Genomic DNA, 11,004 nt, shown 5'->3' with positions numbered 1-11,004 from the left:
TGTGGCTGAGGTCACTGCTGTGGCATGGGTCCAATCCCTGGTCCAGGAAATTTTACATGCTGCAGGCATGGCCAAAAAAACCTAAAAACCAAAACAACCCCCTCACCCCCCACAAAACAAAGTAAAACTGATGAGAAAAAGAAACAGCAAGAGAAAAGTGGTGGAGAAATATTCTTGGAAAAAAACCAAAAAAACCAAAAAACAACCCAGGCTCAGATATATCTACCACTAAATTCTTTCAAGTCTTAGAGGAACACATTTCTTTTGTTATCTAAACTCTTCTGAAGTATAAAGATAGAAAGAGTCATTTTTTTCAGAATTATTTGAAAATAGTCATAATTTAATAAAGTACATTAAGAATTCCTATTATGTCATCAAGCTATTGTATCAACCAAAAATACAGCAATATTTAGATTTTTAATGTTTAAATGTGAGATTTCACAGAAAAGGAAATACAAATGGCTCAAGCAGATATTCAACCTTATTCTTAAGTGAAAGTAAAAAAATTCCACTGTGATTTAATCTCTGCAGAGATTAACATACCATACCATTATTCAACTAACAGACTGGCAAAGATCAAAATGTTTGTTAACACTTTATCAAGATTCAAAGAAACAGGCACTGTTACACATTGTTGATAGGACTATAAACTGGCATAATCCTTGTAGAAAGCAATTTGCTAATATATCAAATAAAAAATGCAAAAATCTTCTGACCTAATAATTCCAATTTACAGTTCTATCTTACAGCAATTCACTCATGTGCAATATGACCTATGTACTGGTTATTAAATGCAGCATTATTTGTAACACTAGAAGATTAGAAAGAATTAAAATGTCTATCAGTAGGGACTACTCCAATATTTTTCTGTTCTTTTGGCCACACCTGCAGCATACAGAAATTCCAGGCCAAGAATCCAACCTGTGCCACAGCAGAGACCCAGGAAGCTATAGTGACAGTGCTGGATACTTAACCTGCTCTGCCACAAGGGAACTACAGGGCTGCTCTAATATATTATGATATATTCATAGAATTAAATCTCATGCAGTTGTAAAAAAAAGAATCAAGAAATTCTTTAGGTACAAATATGGCACAATCTCAAAAATATGTTAAGTGAAAAAGGCAAGTTAAACAGTGTGCACTGCAGAGTACTGAATAAGTATCTCCAGAAGGATATTTAAAAAACAGGTAATACTTCTGGGAGTGGGAATTGGGTATTAAGAGAAGGAGACATTTCACTGTACATCACTGTGTCATGAATTTTGAACCTAGTGAATATTACATGTTCTGATTTTTCTTATAAGACAGAAAAACTGAAATAAAAACTGTAATATCCAAAAGAAAAATTCTTTAACATAAATTCAAGTTAGAGACTATTATATTTCTTTCACCTGAAGGATAAATTTTTCCACAATTTCATTGAGTCTTTCAGGCTCCATCAGTTTATTTACTAATTCCTGCTCAACAGCCATTAGGGCCAAGCCACTAAGCTTTTCTTGTCCCCTGGTATGACATAAATATGTTTTAAGACGAGCCAGTATAGAAAATGAATTTTCAACACTTGCTGAAATAACTGGCCAAGACAAAGCAGTATATAATAGCTCTGATATGCAAGGAATATTATTGTGAAGACCATGCTGAATAAACAAATAACCAAGATTGCTGAAGTTGATACAATCATACTCTAGGACAAAGTTGAGCTTTGCATATTGCCGATAAAATCTAAGTTCTGGGATGATGTCTGCATCAAGTTTATAAAATTCTTGGACATCTTTGGCTGCTGCTTCATTTAATGGCTCATTCCATTTAAATAACAGTTCTGAAATTTGCTTCATCTTACAGTAATCAAATTCTGAAAAACACAATTTTAAATTTTGTAATATAGTATCCAAGCCTTGGTAATAAATGCTAATTTTATATTGTTCTTCTGTTGAGGCAGGAAAAAACGTGCACTCTGAGTTGCCAAGATCTACTGTTTTCTTAAGTTTTTTTCTTTTCTGAAATGAAGGTCTTTCAACCTCAAAACCTTTACAAGTTATTTTTTGACAAATTTCTTCTGCTCCATTCCAGAGAGTTTTGAAATAGTTATCATTTCTTTCAGATGATAAACATTCCAAAATTGCTTCTATTTTTGAAGACAAAGAAAAAATGTCTATGGTTTCACTTTGAAGCTCCTTAGAAAGAATTCCTGTAACACTTAGTACTCGATAAAGAAATTTCAAACAAAAGATAAATTCAAATTTGGAAACCAATGCCAACAAACCACTCAATTCATCAGCTGAACTTGTGTTTGAAGAATGGCTTGACAGAACTTCCAGTGTTTCAATGATCTCTGGAAGACCCTCAATCACAGACAGTAATGTACGATCACGGACTGTCCAACATGATTGCGAGGTATCTTTCTTGCATGTTTTGTTTTGACTTAGTTTATAAATGTTTCGAAAATGTGCAGACATTTCCCTAGACATATGAATAGTGTTGAACAAAGAACTGAGAGTATTTAGAGCGCTTCGGAGCTCTTTTACTTCTTTACAAAATCTAATCACCGCTAAATCCAAAAAATGTGCATAACAATGTAAGTACAAAGCTCTTGGCTCTTCCTTCTTGAATTCTGCTGCAATTTTATTAAATTTCTCCCTCCAATTACTGGTACTATCATATGCCTGGCCTCGTATTTTATTCAAATCAACTCCAATTTGCTGCAGGTAAGTTTTAATAGTCCCATGTAAGCTAGTCCCAGTCTTCTCTTCAAAATCCATGAAGCCCAAAAATCTTTCTTTAATTAATATAGTTTTTGATGTTTTTTGTGGGTACCTTACACAAATTGAGAGCTGTCCTTTAGTGGCACTATCAGTTATCTCATCACATATTATTGAAAAAGCTGAGGAGACATTGATCTCATTCACAATATCTTGCAACATTTCACTCTTTATTATTTCAATAATATCATTTTGAATTTGTGTACTATTATAGAAGTCAACTTGCGAATTCATAAGTTGAAATACCTGTTCTCCTTTATCTTTTGCTCGAATTTCTAACAATTCTAAAAAATTGCCTTTATTCACAGATGAAATAGACTGGTCATTTCCCCTTATGAGTAAACACTGCTTTCCAAGAAATAAAATATTTTCAATTATAAGCTTTAGGTATTTTTTATTTCCATCAATCTGTTTCGAATGTTTAGATAAACTGTCATTAACAGCTTCATCACTAACAACTTCTTCACAAAACTGGTGTTCCTTCCAAAACTGCAATGACTTCAAATGCATTTCACTTTTTTCATGCTTTCTAAATTTTTCCAGAGCTTTTTTCCAATTGGAAATTCCTTGGGCTGCAAATGATTCTCCTCTACAGCTAAAAATTTTCTGGCAGAACAAATGGCACGAATAACAGAATATCACATCCTTTTTAATACTGTTTTCTAATTGCTGAAAATTTGAACACCAAGATTTTTTAATACTTCGTGATTTACCTTTAACTTTTTGTACTTTGGATGTAAATTTTGGATGACATAGTCCATCGCTTATTTTCATAGATTTCATATTGTATGTAGCATCTTGGTTTGACACATGATCTTTTTGTACTTCTGTACTGGAGCCAACTGTGTGCTGACCAAGTACTGATGAAGATGGTGAAAGGCTTGGCTGCTCCACATCAGCAACACCATTACTTGATTCACAGGGTGAAATCTTAGAAATCTTGGGAGAAGAATGATAACATTTAACAGTTTTCAAATAATAAATTAAAATATCAAACACATCCATTCTAATAACAAAATCAATAGATGATAGTAGTTATAGTATGAGCTCCAATGGGGGAAACATTAGCAATTATATATAATTTAGTATTCTTATTAATAATTTCATGTCAAACTTGAGATTTCAGAAGCTGAATGTGAATACAAAAAGGTGTTTACTGGGAGTTCCCATCATGACTCGGCAGTAACGAACTCAACTAGTAACCATGAGGACTCGGTTTTGACCCCTGGCCCCACTCAGTGGGTTAAGGATCCAGCTTTGTCGTGGGCTGTGGTGTAGGTTGCAGACCCAGCTGGGATCCAGCACTGCTGTGGCTGTGGCTGCAGGTGAGGCTCCAATTCAACCCCTAGCCTGGGAACTTCCATATGCTACAGGTGTGGCCCTAAAAAGCGAAAAGAAAAAAAAAAGAAAAGAAAAAAAAAAGTTTATTGCTGTACATTGAGACAGGAATGAATATGCTCACTCTCACACACACACACACAGAGTATGTTTAAGAAAAGGAAAAGTTAAAAGAGACTGTGAGTCCCCCAGTGGCCTAGTGGGTTAAGGATCCAGTGTTGTCACAACAGTGGCTCAGGTTGCTGCTGTGGTGTAGGTTCAATCCTGGGCCCAGGGAACTTCCACATATTGCAAGCACAGGCAAAAAGAGAAAAAAAGAAAAAAAAAAAAAAGAAGAGACAGAGCAAAAACAGTAAGAATAAAACTTACATCCGAAATAACATTTGCTGTTACTGAAGAAACTGTACCTGTTAAAATAAAGCAGTAATTCAAGGTCTTATACCAATCTATAAAATAGCATCATTAAGTATAATTGCTTATTTCATATTAGGCAACAAAAGAAAACTTAAAAGAGAGATTCTATATTCTAATCAAGTATGGGAAAACTGTATGTCAGACATCTTCACATCAATTTTTACCTTGTAATACATCAGCGTTCATGATGGGCAGGGTATCATGAGTATCTGCCAATGACATTATATTGCTTATAACTGGAGTTGTATCTTTCTTTGGAGAAAGGAGATCCATTGAAGCATCATGCACCATGGGAACATTTACTGATAAAACAATTTAAAAATTTCTTATAAATTAGGCAGAATCAATCCATCAGAAAGCACTGTTTAATAACAAGTGTTTCAACAAATACTGCCAATATCTGATAGCTTTAAGTACTGCTGGGTATTAGAGTAATTTTTATTAGGGTTTAGGGATAGCCAGGTTCTTTAGGATAACATTTATACTGATAATTTACATTTCCCACCATTTTATCTTTTACCTTTGCACACAATTTCTCAGTTCTTTCATTCTATTCACTTAAAATGTCACACAAATTTTTACTGAGAAATTACCCATGAAGAACAGAAAAGAGATTCTATAGAATCCCCTAATGAATATCATTTGTAACTCTTTCAGGATTCATCTTTCTCAATACAAATGGAGCTAGGTGGTATCTAAGTTCCTACTGGAGAGATTTCTATAATAAGCCAGTATGCATGATGGACAAGCCTCAGAGGAATCATTCACTCCACTGTCCATGTAATTATTAGAACGACTGCTCCTACATGAGGCTATTTGATGGAATATATAGTTGGCCCTGAATTATCTGTCTTTGTCTATTAGTGAACATCAAGGAATTTCCAACTAACTCTACTTCATGTGAAAAATGTAATCGAATAGACTCATTTTTATAAAGCGGGGCTAAAGAGAAGATTCTATATTCCAATACAATAATCTTTACAAATAAATATTAAATTTCTGGTGGTGAAGTAGTCTTCCTTTTATGCAAATACTGGAAAACATTTCTTAGAAACAAGTTTTAGATTATTTTTACTTTTTTAAACTAAATCTTTGATAACTGATAAACAAGTATTACCTGTAGAAGATTCCATCTTAGTTTTACTATAAGTGGAGAAACAATTAATAGAACAGAAAAGCTCTGTCTTCCCCAAGTCATTGGTAGTCTCAATTATTTCATCTGAGGACTTCAATGATTTGCAAACAACAGATATAAGTGTTTTGGCTGGTTTCTGTCAGAAAGTAAAATAATATTTATATTCCTAGTATATGACATATACTACCATCCCTCTTATTTGAAATATTACTAATAACAACAATGAAGTTATATTTTTGCACTTCCTTAAAAACCAGAGAAAGGGAGTTCCCACTGTGGTGCAGCAGAAATGAATCCATGATAGTGTAGGTTGAATCCCTGGCCTTGCTTAGTGGGTCAGGGACCTGGCATTGCTGTGAGCTGCAGTGTAGGTCACAGATGAGGCTAGGATCCCGAGTTGCTGTGGCTGTGGCGTGGGCCAGGAGCTGTAGCTCTGATTCAACTCCTAGTCTCGAGAACTTCCATAGGCCATGGGTGGGCCCTAAAAATCAAAAATCAAAAACAAACAAAAAAACCAAAACCAGAAAAAAAGGCACTTATAGATTTGTAAAGACTAAAATGAAGGAAAATCAACGCTAGAGAACTATTTGTCGATTTGTAGTACTTGTCAGATAGATAGATTAATTGCAATCGTAATATAATGTGAGCAATGAAGAAAGTAGTCATAAAAGATTCTCATCATCCCAGGCAACCAAAGCCAATTGGATAAATGAACGAAAGTCTTATAGATCTTTCCTCAATGCCAACTTGAGCATCAACTTAAGAAAGCCTTCTACTGGTGCTAAGGAGGAGCCAAAGAGGTATTACAAGTATACAAGTATTACAAGATACTGTGGGAAATCACTGTTTTCTTTTTGTCTCTTTTTGTCTTTTGTCTTTTTAGGGACGCCCCCTCAGCATATGGAGGTTCCCAGGCTAGGGGTCTAATCTGAGCTGTAGCCGCCAGCCTACACCACAGCCTCGCTGGATCCTTAATCCTCTGAGCGAGGCCAGGGATCGAAGCCGCAACCTCATGATTCCTAGTCGGATTTGTTTCCACTGCGCCACGACGGAAGTCCTGAAATCACTGTTTTCTAGGCTAACTTTAGGTAAACATTGCAAGCACATTTTAAGAAAGCAGCATACAAGCAGTGGAGGTATAGAACACAGTACATTGTGAATACAGATTTTCTGTGAAAGAAAGGGATACTGGCAAAGGAACAATGATACAAAAAGCAGGGTAATTTTCTGAAAATTACTATTTTTTGTCACAGTAATTATATTTGTCAAATAAAAGTACATATTTATTAGTATGAATTTTGACATTTTCAGAAATATAACAACTCACCAATATTTAACATTAACTAAAAAATTATAGTGTAATAATTTTAAAATAATTTTTTATTTATTAGAAAAGCTAATACTTAACTAATATACTCTATTAAGAGGATGTGGCAGTTCCTGTTTGACTCAGTGGGTTAAGAACTCGACTGGTATTCATGAGGATATGGCTTCGATTCCCTGGCCTTGCTCAGTGGGTTAAGGATCTAGTGTTGCCATGAGCTGTGGTATAGGTGGCACATGTGACTCGGATCTAGCATTGCTGTGGCTGTGGTACAGGCTGGGAGCTATAGCTCTGATTCGACCCCCAGCCTGGGAACTTCCATATACTGCAAATTTGGCCCTAAAAAGCAAAAAAAAAGAAGAAAAAGAGGATGTGTTTGGGAGTTCCCACTGTTGCACAATGGGATCGGCGACATCTTTGCAGGGCCAGGATGCAGGTTTGATCTCCAGCCCGGCACAGTGGGTTAAAAGGATCTGGGATTGCCACAACTGTGGCTGGGATCTGATCCCTGGCTTAGGAATCCCATATTTTGTCTGTGGTGCAGACAAAAAAGAAAGGAAAAAAGAAAAAAAGATGTGGCCAAATTATTTACAATTAAACCAAACAAGCCATTTTTTAAATTAAAAGGCACCCCATTTTTGGATTCATAGGTTTGAATATTTTTCTAATTCTTGATTATAGTTCACTAACAATATGGGTTTTCTCCATTATCACTATCGCGCGATTTTTTTTTTTTTGCTTTTTTTAGGGCCGAACCTGCAGCATATGAAGTTCCCAGGCTAGGGGTCCAATTGGAGCTACAGCTGCTGGCCTACACCACAGCCACAGCAATGCAAGATCCAAGCCACGTTTGCAACCTACAGCTCAGCTCACAGCAACAACTGGATCCTTAACCCACTGAGCAAGGCCACGGATTGAACCCGAAACCTCATGGTTCCTAGTCTTATTTGTTTCCACTGGGCCACAATGAGAACTCCACTATCACAATATCTTAAATGCAGCAGAGCATAGTATTAGGTGGTGCTTTTTAACTCATATAGCCACATGAACCCTGCTCTATCACATAGGCTGAGTAGTCAAATACAGGCTTTTAAAAATAGAACAAGATTTACTGAGTGTGAGGGATAAAGAAAGGAAGGAATGGCATTAACTGCTTTCAAATAAAGGGTTCTATGCCTTCTATTTTCCTATTTTTGGTCCCAAGGCAGGATATTCTCATGGTGTGGGCTTTCTGCCATAGAAAATGTGGCTCACAAATGACCTATTTGAAATGTAGCTTGTTTTAATTGTTCAATTGCTTGTTTTTAAGGAAGAATTTATACGGAGAGTTGAGTCTCAAAGCATCATCTGAAAGAGTAAAATATGTGACAGTCCACCTCATGAAAGGGGCTCAGATCGCTAATTGTGATTATCTCACTTAGTCCAACAGATCAGGGCCAGCTTCTCTGCTCTCACAGCCACCCACCCAAAGCTCTTCCTATCAGCAACAGGGGGGATTACTTCTCTTTGGTTTATTGCCTCCCATGACTCCTGATTGAGGAAAAGCATGTGACATTCTTGATTCACCTTAACCTTGCTTAGGTGTAAGAATTAAATACATGGAATTAAAAACACTTTTGTGGTTGAGTCTCACTGACCATAGACTATTCTATTCCCAATGATACTAAAATCTATACCCTCACATTTTCCTAAAGTGCAAACAATCACAAGCCAACTAACTGAAGGGACTCAATCTTCCTTTTTTTTTCCCCCGAGTCCTATACAATCAAATTCAAATTTCAAATGGAGTAGTCTCACTTGATGCAACAGATCTTTATTCATACCTGCTTATATGCTATGATACTCTTTGAACTATTAAAGGAATGAGACTGTCCTTCCATCTGAAGCATATCAAACAGATTAGAGCTGGTGTAACAGTAAGCTCCACAGTTCTCACAACAGTTCATGATGAGGTTGTTAGCAGAGTGAAACTTGGAAAAACAGGCATTACTGCAAAGACTATGTTTCACGTTCTGGTATTTTACTTCATATTGAATCTAGGATTAAAAAAAGATTCAGTAAAAATTCTGATATTTAAGCAGAATAATAAGAGCCCTTAAAGGTTAAGAAAAATTGCAACTTACAAGAGTAGTCTTCTGACACATGTTGCACTTGGTTGAAATACTATTAGAACATATGGTAACAAATGGTTTTCTTTTCTCATATGATGAAAGGCAAGACTGGCTGCAAAAATTTTTACTTGTGGTAGTATCTTCCAGCTGGACACTGATCACATCCTTTAGATTTAAAATGTCTCTAAAAATAAACAATAAGGGCACTATTAAACTGTTTTACCACAATCTCTTTCTCTTCATAAACTAAATCACTCCCTTAACTACTCTCTCCTGTTGTTTCATGTACTTGAAAAACTGTGAAATAGTGGAACATCATCAGCCTTGAAATAAGAAAACCTAGATTTGGTATCTAGTTCTATCACTTACATTAAGTAGTAATGATTAAGTCATTTATAATCCCTAAATGTTAATTTCCTCACCTATAAAGTAAGGATTATAAACACATCTGACAGTACAGTTTTGAAGATTACCTGGGCCTCCATTAGTTGGTGCTAGTGATGATAAAATGCTTTTGAAAAAAGTCATATATTCATACCTGATGAACTCTGCAATCTACAAGACAGAGGATTTTAAAGTTTGATCTACAAATCTCTCAGGACTTCCCACATACTTTCTGGAAGCCTACAAGATCAAAACTATTTTCATAATATTAACATGTTATTTGCCTTTTTCACTGTGCTGACATTTGAGCTGATGGTGTAAAAGCAATGGTGGGCCCCTGCAATTCCACTTCTAGGTATATACCCCAAAGAACTGAAAACGAGTACTCAAAAAGTTACATATACACAAAAGTTCCTAACATCGTTATTTACAATAGTCAAAAGATGGCAACAGCTCAAATGTTCATCAACAAATGAATAAACTGTGGTACACAAATTATGATACATTGTTCAGCTATAAAAAAAGGATGAAGACTCCAATAAAATTTTTTAAAAAGAAAATAAATAAAATGAATCAGTAAAACCAACAAGGACCTACTATATAGTAGGGAACCTACTATATAGCACAGGGAACTCTACTCAATATTCTGTCATAAAATATATGGGAAAAGGATCTGAAAGAGAATGAATGCATGTATATGTACAACTTAATCACTTTGCTGTACACCTAAAACTAACACAACATTGTTATAGTAAATCAACTATACTCCAATTAAAAAAAAAGGATGAAATACTGACATACATGCCACAATATGGATGAATCTTGAAAACATGCTAAGGGAAAGAAGCCAGACACAAAAGATCACACATCTTATGACTCCATTTACATAAAATATTCAGAACAGATAAATTGATAGACTGCAGACTGATAGCTGCCAGGGGTTGAGGGGACTGGACATAGAGGAATGGAGAGAAACTGATTGATAATGCTCTTTAGAGTGACAGAAATGTTTTGGAACTAGATAGAGGTACTAGATAGAGGTACTAGGTACAGTTGTACAATACTGTGAATGTACTAAATAGCACTGAAATGTTTGGGTTTTTTTTTGTCTTTTTAGGGCCGCACTCATGGCATATGGTAGTTCCCAGGCTAGGAGTCCAATAGGAGCTGTAGCTGCCAGCCTATGCCACAGCCACTCGGGATTGGAGCCACATCTGCGACCTTACACCACAGCTCACAGAAACGCCCGATCCTTAACCCACTGAGCGAGGCCAGAGAATGAACCCACGGCCTCATGGATACTATTCGGGTTCATTAACCACTGAGCCATGTCGGAAACTCATGAAATGGTTTTTGTTATATGAATTTCACCCCAACAAATTGGGAGGGGGAAAAGAAAGCAATGGTAGGTAAAATTGCCAGAGCCTTACTTAGGACAAATCAGGGCAGTGATACAAAAATGTACCAGTATTTGTGCTATTCATTGCCATGAATTTGCTGTAAAATTATTTACTTTATTAAAACTCAACCCTTGAGTAC

At 35.9% G+C, this 11,004-nt stretch overlaps 1 protein-coding gene across 6 annotated transcripts in view; it reads right to left on the bottom strand.

The window, feature by feature from the left end:
- Positions 1–582: 582 nt before the first annotated feature.
- ZMYM1 (zinc finger MYM-type containing 1) overlaps positions 583–11,004 on the bottom strand; it is a 31,461-nt gene continuing 21,039 nt past the window's right edge. For 5 of the 6 annotated variants that reach the window (XM_047793289.1, XM_047793290.1, XM_047793293.1 and 2 more), the window contains 6 exons: positions 9,094–9,265; positions 8,794–9,006; positions 5,629–5,782; positions 4,676–4,813; positions 4,467–4,504; positions 583–3,698 (listed from right to left, as the gene is read on the bottom strand). In XM_047793289.1, coding sequence (XP_047649245.1) covers positions 1,377–3,698; positions 4,467–4,504; positions 4,676–4,813; positions 5,629–5,782; positions 8,794–9,006; positions 9,094–9,265 — 3,037 coding nt within the window. In that variant the 3' untranslated portion in view covers positions 583–1,376. The remainder of the gene's footprint in view (positions 3,699–4,466; positions 4,505–4,675; positions 4,814–5,628; positions 5,783–8,793; positions 9,007–9,093; positions 9,266–11,004) is intronic. The other variant, XM_047793294.1, reaches the window with a different exon arrangement.

Source organism: Phacochoerus africanus, chromosome 8 (genome assembly GCF_016906955.1).
Source record: "Phacochoerus africanus isolate WHEZ1 chromosome 8, ROS_Pafr_v1, whole genome shotgun sequence".
NCBI lineage: Eukaryota > Metazoa > Chordata > Mammalia > Artiodactyla > Suidae > Phacochoerus > Phacochoerus africanus.
This window is presented reverse-complemented; position numbering and strand designations above follow the sequence as displayed.